At 40.6% G+C, this 22,890-nt stretch overlaps 1 protein-coding gene across 2 annotated transcripts in view; it reads right to left on the bottom strand.

Annotated features, from left to right (window-relative positions):
• Positions 1 to 22,890, bottom strand: part of USO1 (USO1 vesicle transport factor) — a 69,844-nt gene that overhangs the window by 32,695 nt on the left and 14,259 nt on the right. Inside the window, exons 4-13 of one of the 2 annotated variants that reach the window (XM_075860709.1) lie at positions 18,601 to 18,674; positions 13,345 to 13,356; positions 8,997 to 9,097; positions 8,473 to 8,575; positions 8,045 to 8,100; positions 6,192 to 6,312; positions 5,326 to 5,504; positions 3,621 to 3,761; positions 2,682 to 2,770; positions 2,028 to 2,182 (exon numbers count right to left, since the gene is read on the bottom strand). In XM_075860709.1, coding sequence (XP_075716824.1) covers positions 2,028 to 2,182; positions 2,682 to 2,770; positions 3,621 to 3,761; positions 5,326 to 5,504; positions 6,192 to 6,312; positions 8,045 to 8,100; positions 8,473 to 8,575; positions 8,997 to 9,097; positions 13,345 to 13,356; positions 18,601 to 18,674 — 1,031 coding nt within the window. The remainder of the gene's footprint in view (positions 1 to 2,027; positions 2,183 to 2,681; positions 2,771 to 3,620; positions 3,762 to 5,325; positions 5,505 to 6,191; positions 6,313 to 8,044; positions 8,101 to 8,472; positions 8,576 to 8,996; positions 9,098 to 13,344; positions 13,357 to 18,600; positions 18,675 to 22,890) is intronic. The other variant, XM_075860710.1, reaches the window with a different exon arrangement.

The raw sequence follows: 22,890 nt of genomic DNA, 5'->3' as shown, positions 1-22,890 counted from the left end.
CTAAAATATAATAGAATATAATATATATATATATATATATATATATATATATATATATATATATATATATATAAAACTAACTATTAGGTGAGTTGGGCAAAGTCGACTTTATGCCTTCTGAAATTCAAACGACATATCCACAGGATATGTCAGATAGATGCAGGTGCCACCACCTATCTCTAGAACGGGGCCCCCTAAACCGTTCTAGCTTTTTGTGCTCGCGCTGCTTCCCGGCCCCTTACTGATTACATGGTCGGGAGTTACGGAAACAGCGTAACTCGCTGAGCTACGCTGTTTCCTTAACTCCCGACCATGTCCCAACCATGTAATCAGGAAGTGGCCGGGAGTCAGCGTGAGCACAAAAAGCTAGAACGGTTTAGGGGGCCCCGTTCTAGAGATAGGTGCGGGTTCCAGAGGTGGGACCCGCATCTATCTGACATTTATGACATCCTGTGGATATGTCATAAATGTCCCTCATAGGAAAACCCCTTTAACTTAAAGGTGGATGGTAGGTGCAGGAATTTTGCCTTTCAGTAGCAGTTAGACAAAGCTATTTACATTGCTCCCTTTTTCGCAAATTACTATTTATTACCAATTTGCGGTAATGTTTTCCCACTATAGGCTTAGGGCTAAGCATGTAGATATGACATAAAAGTTTAAGTGGAAGGTGTCTGACCACCAATTAGAAAATAAAACGCAGATGCGAGGTCACGTTCCCAGCATATAAGTCGCCATGCATGCACTCCATTATAAAATCTCCCACTTACTTTATTGGAGAGTGGCCATGTATGTGCAGCCACCACACCAGGAATTAGATTTCCATAAACTCGAATAGATAGTGACTGTACAAGTGCTGCCATCTGGGTCGGTTGAGCCCCAGATGTTGGACTTCAATGAAAAGTATATTGTCGCACAATCCTAACAAGCAATTTATTATTAACCCCTTCGGGACGGAGCCATTTTTTGATTTTTGATTTTCGTTTTTCACTCCTCGCATTCCAAGAGCCATAACTTTTTTCTTTTTCCGTCAGTAGAGTGGTGTGAGGGCTTATTTTTTGCGGGAAGAGTTGTAGTTTCTTCTGCTACCATTTATAGTTCCATATAATGTACTGGGAAACTGAAAAAAAATTCTTTGTGGGCTGAAGTTGGAAAAAACTGCGATTCCTCAATTATTTTTTGGGTTTAGTTTTTACGGCTTTCACCGTGCAGTAAAAATGACAACTTATCTTTATTTTGTGGCTCAAAATGATTACGGTGATACTAAACTTAGTTTTTTTTTTTATATTTTACTTCTTTTATTGATAAAAAAATTTTTGCTAAAAAAGAAAAACGTTTTGTGTTGCCACATTCTGAGAGCCATAGCTTTATTTCTTTTTTTTACTGATTGAGTGGTGTGTGGGCTTATTTTTTGCGGGAAAAGCGGTCGTTTTTATTGGTACCATTTTTTGGTACGTACAACTTTTTGATCACTTCTTCAATTTTTCTTTAGAGCGAAGTTGACCAAAAAACAGCGATTTTGGCGTTCTACAATTTTAATTTTTTACGGCGTTCACCGTGCGCATTAAATAACGCTATATTGTAATAATTCAGACTTTTACGGACGCAGCGACACCAATTATGTTGACTTTTTACATTAGGGAAATGGGAAAAGGGGCGGTTTTTTTAATATATTATTATTTTTTTCACTACTAAAAACTTTTTCCCACTTTATTAGCCCCCCTAGGCTGGTACATTGATTGACCACAGCATTTGAGGGGTTGAACAGCCAGGAACAGCGCGATCGCTGCTCCTGGCGGTTAGTCCAGGGTGTCCACTGTAGAACACAGCCGACACCTGCAGTATATGGAGCGCGCTCGAAACATCACCCCCCCCCCCCCCCCCCCCCCGGACGTAATAGCACGTCTGGGTGCGCGAAGGGGTTAACGCACCATGATGTACATTGTAATGTAAATTAAGCGGTATTCCTTCATGTAATTCAATATCTGACTAAAAACAAACAAAAAAAAAATACACAGAAACAACATTACCATCAATAGTTGAAGGAAGAAGAGTTGCTACAATTTCTCCTTGACCCTTCTGATTCTTGTAAAGGAAGCACTGGAAACAGTAAAGAACGGCACATCTCAGGACAAAGGGTTGCCGTTCATTCACCATGGACATTAAAAGCACCACAATCGCAGGCCTTCAGCGAAACAAGAGGAAGGAAAAAAAATCATTCTAAGTATATGAAGGCCGGTAAGGACACAAGATTTAAAATCCTATTTGATATACTGTACAGCAATTTCATTGTGATAACCCAGGGATGTTGCCTTTTTGACTATCATTTTTACAGCATGCTCATAGATCCTAAAGCCCCCAGTATGGACTCTGTATGGTCCAAATGCTCAACAAGACCGATGACTTGCTGGTAGATCGAGATACGACTAGCAAAACCAAGCAAGATTTCTCCTAAAGGATGATGGGAACGCTGGAAGCATGCGCCAACATTACTCTGCAGGGAAATCATGACCGCGATCTGACAGCCATCTCATTTGAAAAATAAAAGCAGGTTTAATTAGTGACATTGCAACGTTTCCTAAAGTTCCTCTTGAAAGAAAAAAAAAAAAAATTGGACTTCTTACAAGAAATCTTAAATGTGCTTCAGTTTAGCTGCGAAGCAGAATGTATATTTCAAAGATTACCTTGGAGGGTTTGATGGAGCATTTACGGATGCAAAGTAGTCCTGATTAACTTGGCTGCCTCGGATGACCTCGGAGACTGTGTTTATGGTCTATCGAAAAGGAAGGGTAAATAACAATCCTCCGTAAAAATAGGAAAAAAATCAGCCAAGAAAAATCCTCTCACCGTATATGTAATAAATCATCAATACAATTGATCAATTGTGCAGGATATGGAAAACAAAGCTCGAGCTGTTTAACTCATAGATGACTGTGGATACAAAGTAGCAAACCAACTGCTATGAGAGGTATTAGGTCTGTACAGAGTTCCGCCACTGGAAGTAAATAATGTTTCCATTCACTGACAGCAAAATGCAGAGAAAATGTAATATTAAGTAATCCAGAATTTATCATAAAATAATTACATTTTATTTACATAACTGGCTTTCATATGGATATCCTCATCAAAGTTAAGTGTCTTGACTCCCTATAAATTGCAACTCCATCGTACACATAGATAGTGCTTTTAACCAGTTGCTGACTGCTCATAGACTATAAACGTCCTGGTGGTTCACATTTATCTCTGCAAGGACGTTTTAAAATGTCCTGCAGAGTTTTCCTCTTTATATCTATCCTAGAATGTTAAACCAGAGCAAGGCAAATCACCCTGCCCCATTAGACAGAAGCCAATTTTGCTTATTTCAGGGGAAAATTTCTTTCCCAACTCCAGATTTGGAAATCAGAATAATTCCCTGGATCAAGGACTAATTTCCATCAATATAGTACCCATAACCATCTATGGGGATGCTGAAACCGTCTTCCTTCTAGACATAGAAGATGCCCACTTGTTAAAGCTACGGCGCTGGGTATAAATCAGACGGATCTCTGTATTGACCTTAGATATATACATAGATATCTTTGGGTATATATCTTTTTCTCTTCTTCCTTTTTGAAGTTACTTACTTCTGTTAAAATGTCTGCAGGGACCCCAGTAGCCATCAAGATGATGCACAACTGTTGCAGCAAACCACACTGGTACATGAACTTCTGGCAACTGCTGGTTGCCCCTGGAGGATTCCCTGGAGATACCAAAACCCTGACCAGCTGAAACAGGAAAATATCAAGTACTAGTCAAAAAAAGTCTTGTAAATTCACAAATGTATTTATGGTTAGAAAAAAAAAAAAAAAAAAGGGTGGTTAATTTTATCCCTATGGGAATGTCCACCCACTGCCTTTCAGGAAAAAGTCCCACTCCCACTTTTGTGGAACTGGACAGGATTATACGGTCTAATACGGTCTAATGCTCATATAAAGTATGTCAAGTATAATCTTACATAGTTACATAGGTTGAAAAAAGACAGGTCCATTAAAGGCGTTTTCTACCTTCTGATAACTGATGATGACCTATCCACTGAATAGGTCATCAGTACATGATCTGTGAGGGTCCGACACCCGGACCCCACACAGGTCAACTGGTCCCGTGCCTCCGTGCACCGGACGTACAGGCCGGAAGCAGTACTGCAGCTCTGCTCCTATTCAAGTGAATAGGAGCAGACCTGCAGCAAAGCCGTTATGCTATGTACGGAGCCAACTGCTTCCGGCATGTACATAGGATGATGTGCCATAACATCTGGTGCCCGCAGGCCAACGGAGCGACTAATTGGAGCGGTTTACGGGTGTCGGACCCTCAACGCTGATATACTGATGACCTATCTGGTGGATAGGTCATCAGTTGTCAAAAGGTGGAAAACCCCTTTAAGTTCAAGCTTTCCCAGATCAACTACCATATAGGTCATTCATTGCTAGATTAATTATAACCCTCAATGGCATCCGTCCATAAATCATCATCTACCTCTTTTTAAATAGCGACATAGTATCTGCCATTACTAACTTTTGGGGTAAGGCATTCCATAGTTTGACTACTCTAACTGTAAAGAACGCTTTCCTTAATTGATGTCTGAAAAGCCTTTACTCCACACCCAATTAATGTCCCCTAGTCCTTTGGAAGAAATGGCTGGATGAAGCCAGATGAGACTGCATGAACACGGACAGGTGCCAGATTATCAGACATTCAGAATTATTGGATATTCATAGAACTATATAGCTTAATGTACAAAAGCAAACAATTATGTCGAATTTAGAAATACAGAAACTATGGGGGAAATTTATCATACACTATGCCATAGAAAAGTCACAATTTCCCCAAAAACTAGCTTTTTGCGCAAAAATTTTACTAGCTTTAGCTATTTCACAACCCACGGCACTTTTCCAAAAAGCTTAGAGAAAGGGTGTAACAACACACATTCCGACACACTTACTAGAATTTACGATGGAAACTGGTGTAAATTGCAGCGGAAATCTACGCCAGCTGTCGTATCTCTCCCTTTTTGGTGCAAATTTATTAAGAGGCGTGCGCTATGCGTCTTAATAATTTCCGACCATGTAATCAGGAAGTGGCCCGGTAGGAAGCGGGAACCGAGAAAGGTAGAACGGGGTTTAGGGGGTCCCGTTCTACAGATCGGTGCGGATCCCAGAGGTGGGACCCGCATCTATATCACATTTATAGCATATCCACAGGATATGCCATAAATGTCCCTGATGAGCAAACCCCTTTAATTTAAAATCTATTGCAATGAACTTGACTTCTGTTTACACTCATGACGTCTACCTGCAGCATCAAATGAAGATTTGTTACTTTCTGAGCAGACCAGCCAGAGTTGTCATCCCTCACTTCAAACCATGGCTTCATACGTTGGATGTAGGAGCCCTCTTTAAAGAAGTTTTGATTGGAGTTGTTATACTTCAGTAGATTCTGGAGCAGCAGTAGGCAATCTTCTACTACAATACCTATGAATAAAAAACATTTTGAATAAAAGAAAAGCAACCTTTAAGGCCCCCTGCAAACATTGGGGATTTTGTTGCAGATTTCGCGATTGTTGCGGAAAACAACTCCATTCAGATGAATGGAATGGAGATTTAGTCGCCAACATTTCTGCATGAAAATCTCCACCGTGTGCATGGTCAAGCCTTTGAAATTTTTTATTTTAGATCTGTTTCTTCCAATTAACGTTGGAGGGTATGGGTTGGGCACAGGGCTGGTACATCAGACATGAGAAAGACCACACCTGATGATATCTATGAAGACATAATGGGAGTGACGTTGAGAGGGAAGACAGAAGAAAAGCTTGAACTTCTTAAAAATCAATTATTATATTTCTACTTTATTAAGATTTACTGCGCCATTTCTATTGTTCATTTTTTTTTATGTTGTATATCCATGAGCAGGAGGAAGCTACAGTGGTCCTATAACTGAGAGACCCTTAGTGAGATGAAAGGAGTGCTGCGGATTTACCAACTCTACACTACATAAATCACGTCAGCTAAACCATGATGCGATTTATAGACAAAGATGGCTGCTGAGTCACATGGCATTAGGGCTTATTCGCTGCCCAAAAGTTGCTAAACTTTCTAAAATATTTAGTTTCATTTCTTCTCCATTTTCAAGAAACACTGAATGACCCCGCACACACTTACCACCATCACTGCTTCCTTCTTCTGTAATGATGTCAAGTTGTCTCTCAAAAGCATTTTCAAAGGCTACAATTTTTTGTATCGCAGCATTGTTTTTTGTCAATTGCTGTAGCAATAGAAGGCCCTGCAGTGCAAAATATTCAAAGAACAAAAGCAGAATTTAGTGAAATGGATGTACATCTCAGAGCAAGCAGAATTATTAACAACAGATGTATATCACTGTGTATAAGAAATATAAACGTATAGCGTAACATAACCATAGACTAATATTTTGTACACATAGAAAAAAAAAGTGCAAAAAAAACAACAAAAAAAACACACACACCACAACTCCAGTCAATATGCATAGTAACCACAGAAAAAATTCCACGAAATAAGACTTCACCTTTAATTCTACAGTTAAGGTATCCCAAGGAAACGACAACACTTACACAACAAATAACTCTAGACGAAGAGATACACAATTACAAACAGGAAATCTTGTACACTGACCAAACTCACCCTACTATATCCCTCTGCTAATATTGCCTAAAGCGGAATAGCCGCCCCAATAAGGGCTATCCCACTCTGGAACCTAGACTGGTGTCCCTACAATTTTCCCTTACAATGCGGAGATGTATGGATTATGGCAAAGGGGGCTCTAAATAGCGGGACAGCCCAGGAAAACACCTAGTGTAGGTGGTCCGGCTAACAGATCAGAGTAGATAGCAACAATTATCAAAGGTTTAGTGATGCCAACAAGTTATATATAGCCCAAATCATTTCAATTAGCCCAACACGTTTCTCTCTGGTTAACACGCACAGAGTTCATCAGGGGCAACAACTCATAACATGGCAACTCATATTTAGCACTGCACAGATATCGTATTACAAGTCATAAATGATTCATACCAATGCTGATGAGCGCCTATACAGATATTGAATTAGACCAAAACATCCTTAGCAGATAGTTAGCTCAAGGTTAAGACGTCCCACACAGCCATAATCACGGTTTCCAGGAAGAAGCAAGCATCGTTAATTCATAGCCAGCAACCCATATTGTACCAGATAAATATAGGGATGCTCCGATGTGATCCCCCAGAGAGCAGAAAGCTGCACTATTTTGGCTATATATAACTTTTAGGCTTTTACTAAACCTTTGATCATTGTTGCTATCTACTCTGGTCTGTTACCCGAACCACCTACACCAGGTATTATGTCAGGGCTATCGAGCTATTTCAATGCCCCTTTGCCGTAACCCATTCATCTCCCAGTGAAGCAGCAACATGGGGGACATTATACAGCAGTAATAAGCCGTGTAGCTGAGAATCCAGCGCTGGGGTAATATATAACATTTACTTGAAGCTGCAACAGTGTCTGTGTGTATCTTAAGTGACATGATAGTCCGACTCGTTTTCAGGAGATGGATTTAGCAGTAAATTCAGAGTGAGTGAACAGTTAGGAGGGGTTGGGAGGAGCCTGATAAGTGGAGAAAGAGTCATTTTCTCTAATAAGATATATTACAATGTTTCTTATATTTGCTTTTACTCTTAATTTATGCAAAATTTGTTGAAAAGATAGTGACCATTTAAATTAACTTGACGGTCTGTGAGTGTACAAAACACTTTGTCTGCCACCTCACGATCGTACTTAAATATCAAGCGGCCAGATATAATATGAACGAATTGTTTGAAGGCATACCAGTCATTGACAAATGTCACAGAAACTAGACTCCATCAAACAATAGAACATACAAGAAAAACAACTTATCTCCAAAAATACTGGCTTATTCACTATGACAGGGTAAAAAAACAAGTGGTACTGGAGTCGCAATCAGTTGACTGTGCCAACAGACGTGGTTCTAGTCTTTGACTTACGTCATTACGGATCACCTCTCGAGAGTCATCTAGCAAATCCATGAGTCTGGAAACACCTGGAAAAATATTTTACTTGTAAATACCTAACATTTAGGTTACATTAGCTCATTTACAAACGATAAGATTATGTGATACCTATGAGCAAAAGGGACAACCTATCACTTTGAAAGACCGAATTCTTTTCAGCCCCCCTATTGGCACTTTGGGGGCGGTTTAGTGGATGCAAATACACACGCTAATATAGCTTTTAGGACATCCCACTGATCATCTAAATTAAAGAGGTCTGTCATAGTGACAAAGTTACTTTTGACTTACCTGTATATTCAAATCCCAGTTAAACTGCATAGGATATTGTGATTGTAAAAGATCCATAGAACACATATGTAAAAAGTCAAAAAGACCCCTGTTAGTGAGGAGACGTCACTTACCCATAGGACTGACCAAAATAATCTGCTGAACTTGAGGTCCCTGTTGCTTCAGAATACACGTGAGTAATTTCACACACGGCCAACGTACATGAAAATCAAATTCCTGCAAACATAATTGAGGCAAAGAAAGATATTGTGTGTATTTTAAAGCAAGAACAAGGGTTTATACAGCATGAGATTATAAAGCAGAGAAGAAGCTATGCAGAAGGGGGATATGGGGTAGTAAGGAATATAATGTACAGTAAGAAGAACAGGTGTTAGAATAATCTCGCCATGGACATAGAGAGTTCTAAAGACCTCCATATTGCGGTGTCTAAGCCACTTGTACACCGCACAGAAATAACCTGGGCAGAATACACATCCCAGATAGAAAACGTGTGAACTGTGGACTGACTTCAGATCGTAAAATACAGTTTAGAGGTAATTTATGTTTGATCTACGGATATTTTACATCCATAGATAAAATGTACAGGTAGGTTTGAATTTCTCTTTACCCTAGATCGTCTTTTTTGTCAATGACTAACCTCTAAAATAGATAGTAACATTGTGACATTTTCTTGTTGTTTAATGAACATTTCTGTGAATTGGAATCCCAGATCATCTGTATGCACTTGCTGGTTCTCATCTGCAAAATGAATTAGAAAAGGATTAGGAGAAATCTATTAGAAGAGTTGAATTCATATCTGCGGATGACCACATGAGTAATTTTATGGGAGACTTAAAAACAGTATTCTGTATCTTTTGGACTCTCAGATTTAATATACCAATTACAATGAAATACAAGAGGCTTGAGTCATAGAACCATGCGAAAAATGTCCTAGGTATCTATGGAATGCACGGTGTGTGTCAAGCATAATAATGGTGAAGAGCAATCCAAAAATGTGGTATAACTGTACTGGTATACAGTAAAACATCCTTAAAGATAACACGTCACCTGACCAAAAAACTGCAGTTGACATCTCAGTTAGATTGCAGGCGCCTCACAGATTCTGTCACTTTTTATTTTTTTCTTCTACCTCCCACCGTTGCTGAGATATCGGTACCGTTCGTTCTGGTGTCCGATATGCAAATGAGGCCTTTGACTGTCAAGTGGGAGGATAACACAGGTCACTTGATAAGGGGTAACCGCCCACTTGACAGTCAAAGCCTCATTTGCATATCAGTCACCAGAACGAACAGCCCCAATATCTCAGGAACGGTGGGGGCTAGAAGAAAAAAATAAAAAGCATCAGAATCTGTGAGACGCCTGCAATCTAACTGAGAGGTCACCTGCAGTTTTTTTGGGCAGGTGACAGGTCCTCTTTAAAAGAACACTAAAAATAAAAAAAATAAAAAATAAAAAAAGAACTCCCAGCAACTCCTCCCTTTAAACCTATTCTGTCTAATATAGCATTCCAAATTGAGAAACATACAAATAATTTTTGTGTGTGTGTCCCAGAAGCTCAGCCAACGACACCCCCTTTCACCTCCTTCTCACAAAGCGGTGTCTGGCTGTAAGACCACTGGCTGTATCAGAACACATCTCCCACTGATATACACAATTTCTATCTTTTATTTTACAGAATCAGTAAATGGTAGCTTATTTATTTAAAATGAGATAAAGCATTTCATGAGTTACTAGGCAGCGTGAGACATCTTATGTCAACTACGGTAGTGTGGCTTTTAAACAAATAATAAATAGGATCATATATATGGACGATAATCACGAATATTTTTATACACTGAATTAGCAAATCATCAAGTATCAGCAAGGGTTAAAAAATAAAAGGGGGGTTAGCAAAAATTTAATGGCCTCTTTCTAGAGCATACACGTGGTCCCTTGTTTTCCAACTTTTATTAGTTCAACATGATACATATATTTAGACCTCCTGCCCAGTACCTAGACACGTACGGCCAGCAATCCAGCTAATGCCAAACAAACTAGCAGAACACGAATGTGTGTCCCCCATCCGCAAGCAACATCAGCAAAGAAGGGCATGGTTTTAAAATATTTTAATTAGCTCGCTGGATACTGCTGAAATTTTTCATTTTCAAGGTTATGGGGAACTTCGTGTTTTTTGAGACATTTATTGCAAGGGTAGCATCATTACAAATAGGACTGGCATCAGTCAGGAGCAAATGGCTCTGTTCTTTTGGGAGGGCAACCAGTCTTAGTGTCAACCGGTTACTCCCAGATTGTGAGCGCCCATAGACCAGATTTTATCACCACAACTGCAGCTCTCCCACCTTAGCATTGGAAATATAATGCTGAGTACTTTCTATCACAGATTTTACTTTAAATAAAGGGTTGTCTTTATTTAAATTCTAATAATCCGCCAGAAATCTTGATATTTCGGCATAAATCAAAATGAGTTTCATGATTAATGTGAAAATGAACAGAAAATACAGTCATGTCTGTATGTGCCTTAGTAATCGAATATGCTTCAGGGTAAGTTAAATAATATACAGTGCATTCGGAAAGTCTTCAGACCCTTTCACTTTTTTCACATTTTGTTATGCTTAGGCCTGGTGCTAAAAAAAAATTACGTTTTTCCCCATCATTCTGCAATCAATACCCCATAAGTTAAAACAGAATTTTAGAAATTTTTGCAAGTTTATTCAAAATGAAAAACTCAAATTTTACATGGACAAAATTACTCAGACCCTTTGCTGTGACACTTGAAATTTAGCTCTGGGAACCTCCCATTTCTCTAGATCATCTTTGAAATGTCTCTACACCTTGGAGTCCACCTGTGGTAAATTCATTTGATTGGACATGATTTGGAAAGACACACCCCTGTCTATATAAGGTCTCACAGCTGACAATGCATATCAGAGCAAAAACCAAGAAATGAGGAGGAAAGAACTGCCTGTAGAGCTCCGAGACAGAACAGAGCTGGAGAAGGGTACAAAAAAGAAAATGTCTGCTGCAGTGAAAGTTCCCAAGAGCACAGTGGCCTCCATAATTCTTAAACGGAAGAAGTTTGGAACAACCAGGACTCTTCCTAGAGCTGGCCGCACCACCAAACTAAGTAATCGGGGGAGAAGGGCCTTGGTAAGAGAGGTCACTCTGGCTGAGCGCCAAAGATCCTGTATGCATATAGGAGAAACTTCCAGGTCAACCATCAATACAGCCCTCCACAATTTGGGCTTTATAGCAGAGTGGCCAGAAAGAAGCCTGCCTGGAGTTTGCAAAAAAGCACCTAAAGGACTCTCAGACTGTGAGAAACCAAGATTTAACTTTTTGGCCTCAATTCTAAGTGTCATGTCTGGGGGAAACCAGGCCCTGCTCATCAACTGCCCAATACCATCCCAACAGTGAAGCATGGTGGTGGCAGCATCATGCTGTTGGGGTGTTTTTCAGCCCCTGGGATAGGGAGACTGATAAGTGTTGAGGGAAAGTTGAATGGAGCAAAGTACAGAGATATTCTTAAAGGGTAACTAAACGTTCAACAAACTTCTGACATGTCATAAATTTTGATTGGTGGGGGTCCGAGCACTGAGACCCCAACCAATAGCTAAAACGAAGTGGCAGAAGCGTTCGTCTGAGAGCTGAGCCACTTAGTTTCTGTTCGACTATTTCCGGAAAGCCGATGTGAACGAAGCCTAACATGTCAGAAGTTGGTTGAACATTTAGTTACCCTTTAATGAAAACCTGATCCAGAGTGTTCTGGACCTCAGACTAGGTCGAAGGTTCACCCTCCAACAAGACAATGACCCTAAGCACACAGCCAAGACAACACCGGAGTGGCTTAGTGACAACTCTGTGAATGTCCTTGAGTGGCCCAGCCAGAGCCCTGACTTGATCCCAATCAAACATCTCTGGAGAGGCCTGAAAAGGGCTGTCCATTGATGGTCCCTATCCAACCTGACAGAGCTTGAGAGGATCTGCAGAGACGAATGGCATAAAATCCCCAAATCCAGGTGTGCAAACCTTGTGGCATCACACCCTAGAAGAGTGGAGGCTGTTATCACTGCCAAAGGTGCTTCATCTAAGTAAAGGGTCTGAATACTTAGGTCAATGCAATACTTTAGTTTTTCCTTTTCAATAAATTAGCAAAGATTATTAACATTCTGTTTTCACTTTGTCATTATGGGGTATTGAGTGCAGAATGATGGGGAAAAACTTGATTTTTTTTTATTTTAACACAAAAAAGTGAAAGTGTCTGAAGACTTTCCGAATGCATTGTATATACAAATGCACATATATCTATGTATGCCCCAAGCACCATCGAATTTGCTTGCATGTATATGAATGTGAGATGTCCAATAGTCTGGAATCTCCAATAATCTGGCACCTCAGCTGTTCAGAGGATGCCGGATTATTGGTATTTTACTATAATAGGGATCTAAATAAACCGCAACCTTCTAATACACTCATCATTGGAATTGCTCAATTTAAAAGTATAAGCGTTCCAATAATAAGTCGGCCAAGGCAGGAAAACGGTCAAGCACCTCCCTGTTGACCCATCACATCACATGCACATAGAATACAAGGTGCCATTTACAACCGCTTCTATTCTGCTGATCCAGTTCAGAGAGACACAGCGCAGAAATTTCTATATGGTTATTGCTCTCGATTTTAAGTAAAAATTAGGTAGTTATTCAGTGTTAGAGTAGAGGAAATTGTACTTTTTTTTTTTTCCCCCAGAAACAATGCCACTCTTGTCCATGGGCTGTGTCTGTCATTGTATTCAAGTAAATGGGGCCGAGCTGCCATATAAAGACACAGACCATGATGCCAAAAGATTTTGGTTTTTGATTCCGTATTAGTTCAGTATGGATCTACATGGAAATAGAAGCGTAACACAGAAACGAAGCTAAACCAACACCAGGATAGTTAGAGAGAATGCCGGATGAGGACTAAAACACCATGCAGACACCAATTTTTACCTTCAGATTCGGCTGCAAAGACATGAAAGAAAGAAAGATGATAAGTTTACAACACAAGAAAGACAAATGAAGGCCATAATTCACAATTTCATGACTGTAGTATACCATGTTAATAAAGCAACATTGTATCATACTACAGACACTCGACATCGCAACAACGGAGCTCCTGGGTTACAATGATACGATATGACACATTTATAGAGCCGATCTGCCTAACTACAACAAATACTATGTGTTAAAAGTGGAGCTACCATATAATACTAAGCAAGCAAGCAGCACAGATGTCATTTTGCAACAATATACATAAAGAAAGCAAAAAAATATCTGCAGCAACTGCGAAAAACATCAATGTCCAAGATGACGTTGCGATTGACAATGGTAGGTGCATGCATTGGAGGTCACAGGACCAACAGAAGCAGCCTGTCTGTTTGCCAGAAGCAGTGTTTTCATAGGTGGTAGTTCACCTGTATCTCTGGGACGGAGGCTCCAAAAGGGGAATCGACCAACTGCATGAATAATTTGGTACAGGAGAGGTGGGTAAATGTAAGGGAGCAAAATCAGAGCAGCATGGAGAAAATGGCTATTTCCTGAATGAAAAAAGACTGATATATCGACATAGATCATACGCCCTGTCAGGTCTAGTATAAGATATAGGGAACTTAACAGGTTCCCGACCGCTGGCCGTATTTATACGGCCAGCGGTCAGGGTCTCTAAAGTCCGGCGTATAGTATATATACGGCCGCACTTCAGAGACTGTGCACGCGGGATCGCGTGCACACAGCTCTATGCCCTGGCTGTTGCTAACAGCCATGGGCACTGGGCAGAATGTCAGGGGTCAATCTTTTGGCCCCTGACCATGTGATCGCTGTGACAACCAATCACAGCGATCACATGCATTTCTGCATAGAAAACAGTGTGCACGCGATCGCGTGCACACAGCCCTGTGCCCTCGCTGTTACCAACAGCTCTGGGCACTGGGCAGAGTATCAGGGACCAATCTGATGGTCCCTGAACATGTGGTCGCTGTAAAAAACCTATCACAGCGACCACATTTGTTTTATTTTGACTTTTCTGGCAGTAAATCTCCTGCCTCTTTTCTTCTCCTCAAACATTGTTTCAGTTTGAGGAGAAGAAGAGACTCGGGAGAATTGCTGCCAGAAGATTACAGTTACAGTTACAAAAAAAATACAGTTACACTCTAAAACATTCTCTGTATAGATAGATTTCTATCTATCTATACAATCTATCTATCCATCTATCTTTTTTTCTATCTATCTACCTTTCTTTCTTTTATTCTATTAGAATAGGCAGGTAGGGAGTATATAATTATATATATATCCACATATATATAATATATATAGCAATAGCGGTTTATTTTTTTGTTAGCGGTAGTGTAGATATATATAGCAGTTAGTTTGTGTGTTTTATAAAAAAAATAAAAAAAAAATTTGTTTAGTTAGTGTTAGTGTTAGTTACGTTATGGCGAGGAAGTTGTTTAGCGCCGAGGAGGCATACGCCATGCTGTGGTCTGAGTCGGAGACCGCATCAGAGATGGCGTCCGAGATGGAACCTGTTTTAGGTAGTGACGATGACAGCGTCACTTCAGGTTCATCTTCAGGGGACGTTGTCCCTGATGCAGTCGAAACTGCAGAACATGAAAGCGCAGGGCCAAGTAGCGCTGTAGCACGGGACAGCCTGGTCCCTCCAGTCCAGGCTCTTGTATGGGCACCTGCCCCATCTTTTGGGCCTAGAATCCACGGATTTACGGCCACTCCTGGCATAACCGTGGACAATACAAATTTTGTCCAAATGGATTACTTCCATTTATTTATAACGGACGACATCCTAAATCAGATTGTCCACGAAACAAATTTATATGCCACGCAATATATAAGGCAGAAACCTTCATCCACCCATGCCAGAGATTGGACGCCCACCAATTTGCAGGAATTAAAAAATTTTTTGGGGCTCACCCTAAATATGGGTATTGGCAAAAAGCCCTCCATTAGGTCTTACTGGTCAACAAGACCCGCCCAAGCCACCCCAGTATATTCTGCAGTAATGCCCAGGTCTCGTTATGAGACAATAATGAGGTTCCTCCACTTCAATGACAACGCACAGGCCCCCCCAAGTACCGATGCAAACCGGGATCGGTTGTTCAAAATAAGACCGCTAATAAATTCCCTGAATAATTTATTTCTGCAACTCTACACCCCTGAGCAGAATGTAAGTGTGGACGAATCCCTCCTCAACTTTCATGGCAGACTTAGCTTTCGCCAATATCTACCTTCCAAAAGGGCAAGATATGGCGTTAAAGAGGCTCTGTCACCAGATTTTGCAACCCCTATCTGCTATTGCAGCAGATAGGCGCTGCAATGTAGATTACAGTAACGTTTTTATTTTTTAAAAAACGAGCATTTTTGGCCAAGTTATGACCATTTTTGTAGTTATGCAAATGAGGCTTGCAAAAGTCCAAGTGGGTGTGTTTAAAAGTAAAAGTCCAAGTGGGTGTGTATTATGTGCGTACATCGGGGCGTTTTTAATACTTTCACTAGCTGGGCGCTCTGAAGAGAAGTAACATCCTCTTCTCTTCAGAACGCCCAGCTTCTGACAGTGCAGATCTGTGACGTCACTCACAGGTCCTGCATCGTGACGGCCACATCGGCACCAGAGGCTACAGTTGATTCTGCAGCAGCATCAGCGTTTGCAGGTAAGTCGATCTTATCCCCAACCGATCCACAAGATTTCTATTGACTGATATAAACTGCGCTAGTTTCCTGGATTCTTATGTGTATCCAGGAGACTAGCACATGGGCACTGTGTTTCTGTGGAGGTAGCACGAGATTACTGATGTCACATCACCCTCCAGCTGCAGCCATTAAAGGGGATGTCCAGGCATGGGGCAGTTTTTCATAGTGATGACCTATCCACAGGATAGGTCGTCAGTACATGATCGGTGCGGGGTCCGTGTGCCGGCTGCCTCCGGGCACTGGATGTTATGTAGTGGCCGGTGTCCAAAGCAGATGGCTCCATACACTGTATAGCAGCCGTGTTGAAATACTGCAACTCTGCTCCTATTCACATCTGCTTCAGGCACAGACATCTGGTGCCCGGAGGCAGCCGATTGGTGCGGTGTCCGGGTGTTGGACCCCCGACCCATCATATACTGATGACCTTTTCTGTGGATAGGTCATCAGTATGAAAAAACACCCAGTGCTTGGACAACCCCTTTAGATACAAAAGTATATTACAAAGTTGTATAACTTTACTTTTATACAGTGATTAAGCTTTATTTGAATAAAACCGAAAAACACCTTTAACTTATTTTAGTTTTTGTGTTATCGTCTCTCATAACTATGAAAAAGACATCAATATGTTTTCCGTAACCCATGGTGCACTCTCCCTAGTATAATTTTATTTAAAAAATAGCTTTCAGTGTGTTTTGTGCAAGTTTATATTTCGTTTTTATTAAAAATTATTTTAAATTTTTGAGATACAGCTGCTTTGTATTCTGCATATAGAGCAGCTGTATCGTGCGCGAAGATTCAGTGTCAGATCCACCTGTAATCGATCACATCTAAGTTATGAACTTAGATGTGATCGGTAACAGCTCGATCCTGCGTGATCAGAGACATGCAGGACCCGCTGACCTGACAGATACAGGATACAGCTGCTCTGTATACAGAATACAGAGCAGCCGTATCTTTAAAAGTAAAACTAATTTTTAATAAAAAACTAATAACAAAGTTGCATAAAACACATTGATTGACATTTTTCTTTTAGAAAAAAAAATAGCTTTCAAAGGTTTAAGCTTTTAAAGAGAACCTTTCACCTCCCTGTACATGTGCAGCATGTAATGGGCAGGACTGAACAAACCCTGAGTAACTTAAAAAAAAAAATTCTACCCTCCTCTGTTATTTAGATATCGATGCCGTTATATTTGGCGCCCGATATTTAAATAACCCCCTGAACTGTCAATGGGGCGTGTAATGGCAAGGGGGCATGTTACAATGGCTGTGACACTGTCCAATCAGATACGGACAGTGTTACAGCAAGAGCGAGGATAGAGTGTGTGCGCGCGCATGCAAGCACGCTCTCACTCTTCAGCTGTCAAGATCAGTCTTCTGCTGAACTGGCAAGGGGGTGTGTCACTGCTACTGACAGTGTAAGAGCTGGGGAGAGGAGAGCGCGAATGTGAGCTCTCCTCTCTTCAGCTCTTGCGAGAGATCAGTCTTGTACTTTATCTGCCGAACTGGCAAAAGGGCGTGTCACTGCTACGCACAGTGCAGTAGCTGGAGAGAGGAGAGCGTGCATGCGCGCTCTCCTCTTCAGCACGCTCTCCTCTATCCTCGCTCTTGCTGTAACACTGTCCGTATCTGATTGGACAGTGTCAGAGCCATAGTAACACGCCCCCTTGCCATTACACGCCCCATTGACAGTTCAGGGGGTTATTTAAGTATCGGGCACCAAATAGAACGGCACCGATATCTAAATAACGGAGAAGGGTAGAGAAAACAAAATTAAAGTGCCCCAGGGTTTGTGCAGCACTGCCCATTACATGCTGCACATGTATGGGGAGGTGAAAGATTCTCTTTAAAGGCTTGTGCTGCCTGTTTTATATCTAGTTCAGAATCGGCGGCAGTGCGCATAATGCAAGAATATTCTGCATTCCCGAATACCAAGGATAAGGGGGGGGGGGGGTGAGTCAGACTTGTTCCCTACAGCTTATTGCATCATGGAAGATGGCACTACAGGAATAAGACTAATCGGGAGGCAGGGGAATCACCAAGACTCCGGATATCCCTTCAAATACATGACACAACATTTTATATTTAGACATCAAATAGTCATTAATCCCTATGAAAAATGAATTATGCTCAATCATAAAATGTATAGTGTTACATCTGCTGGGCTTTAACCTCCATACATTGATATCTATATTGTGTTTTGACCAGGAGTGGATTTTCTGAGAAAGAGATAGGGAATAATGCTGCATTAAACACATGTACCGGTCAGATTTCTTTTAAGAAAGAATGATATATACATAATATATAGAGAGATATCAGTGTAGGAAAGGAGCTTCTGGCTTTATAACAGACAGGCGCTTTCTGTTAGCTGAATAATGTAAAAAAATTATTAGAATCATTTTTAGTGGATGATGGTAGTACATTTGTGAAACCTTAATTTATCTATGAATGGAAAGTGAGCGGGGTGACTCGCCACACAATGAGTAATACGAGAGAACCGTGACTTACCTGCCTCTTCTGCATCATTCGATAAGACATTGTAAACTGTATCCAGAGCATAGCCAATAATTTCAGAATCGGCACTGAAAGAGAATATACAGATTGATGAGACAGTTCAGAACTAGGATGTGAGGCCTTGCTCATATACTTTAGTTTTGGTGTAGTTTTTCCATGTGTGACTGGATCCAAGAGAAAGAAGTATAAATCTTTTATGCTTTTCCTCTCTTCAAGATCTACTCGTCTCTCCACAGGAGAACAGAAAATACTAGTGGACAGGTACAGGTCTCACGGACCACTGGAGAGAAATTTGCCGTCTATGGCAGACTTTAAAGGAGATCTGTCACCAAAACAGACATCTTTAAGTCCAGGCAATAGAGAAATTGCACTCACTAAACAGCATACAAACGCAACCTGTATTGAAATGACTATGTGCTCCGAGACACCACGTGGCCTTATCTATGACAGCTGCACAAAAGTACCACGGATGAGGTCACGTAGTGCCAATTAAATAGAGAGCCACCATATACGGAGCTGTTTTGTATAGAACATCTAATATGTGCTTCTACTTAACGGGGTTTGTCTAGTTACATTTATTTTTATATTTTTTGTATAGAATAGGAAATCGTACAGTTTTTTTTTTTTATATACATGCAATAGAAATTCTGCTGATCCATGAGCTAACTGAATATGACTAAAAATGGCATCAGTCGTGACCTCCCCCACCACACACATCATGTGACCCCTAACATTCAGTTAGAAATAGGGTTACATGACATAGATATGTAGGGGCCACATAGAGGATAAATCCCAGGGCTAAGCGAATAGAAATAATGGTGGAATAATTATGTACAAATGCGTGTATTTACTGTCTGGATATTATTGTAAAATGGCTGCCTGTCTAGGTGATACTGTCATGTTGTTAATAAAGTTAATTTAAAAAAAACAAAAACACAGAGGAGACAGGGGGAAGAATGCAAGAACTGCTTCTCACAGACATGATGAAATGCTGCTGTAGGTAGAAATACTTTATACTGCTCAGTAAAATACTATTAACCCCTTAAGGACACAGCCTGTTTTCTCCTTATGGACCAGGCCATTTTTTTCAAATCTGACGTGTCACTTTATGTGGTAATAACTTCGGAATGCTTTCACCTATCCAAGCGATTCGGAGATTGTTTTCTTGTGACACATCGGACTTTAACCCCTTCCCCTTCCCGTCGGGTAGGGGAAGTATGGAGCGGGCTCACGCAGTGAGCTCGCTCCATACGATGCCGATGTCGGCTGTATCTTAAATATCTTAAATGCTGCGGTCAATACCGACCGCAGCATTTAAATCGTCAGAAAGAGGGGGCGACCCCCTCTAACAGCTCATCGCACCCCCCGCAACGCAATCGCGGGGGGGCGATGGTTGCTATGGCTGCCTGGGGGCTTAGTGAACGCCCCCCAGGTCCGCCATCTTTGTGCTCCTATTAAGCGCTGCCTCCGGTCAGAATCACGATATACTGCCATACTTTAGTATGGCAGTATATAGTGCAAGCGATCTAACGATCGCTGGTTGAAGTCCCCTAGGGGGACTAATAAAAAAAAAAGTAAAAATGAGTTAGTTTTTTTTTGTGTAAAAAAAAAAAAAAAAAAAGTTCAAAAAACCCCCTTTTTCCATTTCCCCCCTAGAGCATAGTAAAAAAAATAAACATAATTGGTATCGCCACGTCCGTAAAAAAAAGTATGAACTATTACAATTTTTTTATTAGTTAACCCGCACGGTGAACGCCGTAAAAAAAAAAAATAAAAAAATTGTAAACGCCAGACTGTCTATTTTTTGGTCACCTCATCTCACACAAAAAATTAAATAAAAAGTGATCAAACCGTTGCATGTACACCAAAATGGTATGATTAAAAACTACAGCTTATCCCGCAAAAAATAAGCCCTCATACCACTTAATCGACGGAAAAATAAAAAAGTTATGGCTCTCGGAATTTGGCGACGCAAAATAAATTTTCTTTTTTACACTTAGGTTTTTACTTGTAAAAGTAGTAAAATATAGAAAAAACTATACATATTTGGTATCGCCGTAATCGTATTGACCCGCAGAATAAAGTTAACATGTTGTTTTAATTGCACAGTGAATTCCGTAAAAACGTCACGCAAAAAAACATGGAGGAATCGCTGTTTTTACCATTTTCTACCCCACAAATAATTTTTTTCCCGTTTCCTAGTACATTATATGGCAAAATAAATGGTGCTACGAAAAACTACAACTCGTCCCGCAAAAATCAAGCCCTCATAGTACTATATCGACGGAAAAATAAAGACGTTATGGCTTCTGGAATGTGGGGAGGAAAAAACAAAAATGATAATCTGAAAGTTGTTTACGACGGGAAGGGGTTAAGTTAGTGGTAAAATTTGGTCGATATTTTATTTGTAAAAAACACCAAACCTTAGAGAAAATTTGTATCTGCTTGTAAAACAGATAGTAATACCACACAAAATAGTTACTAGTTAACACTTACCATATGTCTACTTTATATTTGCATTGTTTTTTGAACGTCCTTTTATTTTTCTAGGATGTTACAAGGCTTAGAACTTTAGCAGCAATTTCTCACATTTTAAAGAAAATTTCAAAAGACTCTTTTTACAGGGACCAGTTCAGATCTAAAGTGACATTGAGGGGCCTATACATTAGAAAACCCCCATAAATCACCCCATTTTAAAAATTGCACCCCTCAAAGTATTAAAAACAGCTTTTAGAAAGTTTCTTAACCCATTAGGTGCTTCACAGGAATTACAGCAGAGGTGAAATTTACAAATTTCATTTTTTTTTGCAGAAAACCAGTTTTAATCCATTTTTTCCTGTAACACAGAAGGTTTTACCAGAGAAACGCTACTCAATACTTGTCCAGATTCTGCAGTTTTTAGAAAATGTCCCACATGTGGCCCTAGAGTGGTAATGGACTGAAGCACCGGCCTCAGAAACAAAGGAGCAGCTAGTGGATTTTGTGGCCTCCTTTTTATTAGAATATATTTTAGGCACCATGTCAGGTTTGAAGAGGTGTTGTGCTGCCAAAACAGTAGAAACCCCCCAAAAGTGACCCCATTTTGGAAACTACACCCCTCAAGGAATTTATCTAGGGGTATAGTGAGCATTTTGACCACACAGTTTTTTTGCAGAAATTATTGGAAGTAGGCCGTGAAAATGAAAATCAACATTTTTTTCAATAGCGAATTGTTTTTCATTTCCACAAGAATTAAAAAGGAAAAAAATCACCCCAACATTTGTAGAGCAGTATGGCCTCATGCACACGGCCGTGCCTGTAATCACGGCCCGCATTTTCAAGCCGTGCTTCCATACAAAGTATGGGAGCACGGCCCGTAAAAAACGAAAAGTAGAACATTCTCAATCATTCCCGGTACGGTCCTTTAGCACGGACACCTATCCGTAGAGATATGGAAAGGCGTCCGCGGCCAATAGAACCGGACGGGTCCATAATTGCAGGCCGTAATACGGTCCGCAACTACGGAGATTTTTTACAGTCGTGCGCATGTGGCCTAAAACAATACCCCTGAGGGACCAAAACAGTGAAAACGCCCAAAAAGTGACTCCATTTAGGAAACTACACCCCTTGAGGAATTCATTTAGTGGTGTAGTGAGCATTTTGACCCCACTGGTGTTTCATAGAATTCATTAGAATTGGGCAGTGAAAATAAAAACAATCACTTTTCTTCAATAAAATTTTTCATTTTCTCAACAAATAAAAAGAAAAATAGAACCACAACATTGGTAAAGCAATTTCTCCCGAGTATGGCAATACCCCATATCTGGTCATAAACTGATGTTTGGGCACACAGTAGGGCTCAGAAGGGAAGGAGTGGCATTTGGAGTGCACTTTTTGCTGGATTGGTTTCTGGTCGCTACGTCGCATTTGCAGAGACCCTGTGGGACCAAAACAGTGGAAACCTCCCAGAAGTGAACCCATTTTTGAAACTACACCCCCTAAGGTATTCACCTAGGGGTGTAGTGAGCATGTTAACCCCGCAGGTGTTTTGCAGAAATTAGTGTGCACTCGATGTTGCAGAGTGAAAATGGGATTTTTCAATAGATATGCCAATATGTGGTGCCCAGCTTGTGCCACCATAACAAGACAGCTCTCTAATTATTATGCTGTGTTTCCCGGTTTTAGAATCACCTTACATGGGGCCCTAATCTTTTGCCTGGACATTTGACAGGGCTCAGGAGTGAAAGAGTACCATGCGAAATTGAGGCCTAATTTGGTGATTTACAAAGTATTGCTTCACAATTG

The sequence above is a fragment of the Rhinoderma darwinii genome, chromosome 1 (genome assembly GCF_050947455.1).
Source record: "Rhinoderma darwinii isolate aRhiDar2 chromosome 1, aRhiDar2.hap1, whole genome shotgun sequence".
NCBI lineage: Eukaryota > Metazoa > Chordata > Amphibia > Anura > Rhinodermatidae > Rhinoderma > Rhinoderma darwinii.
The sequence above is the reverse complement of the archived record's forward strand: the minus strand, read 5'-3'. Positions and strand labels throughout refer to the sequence as shown.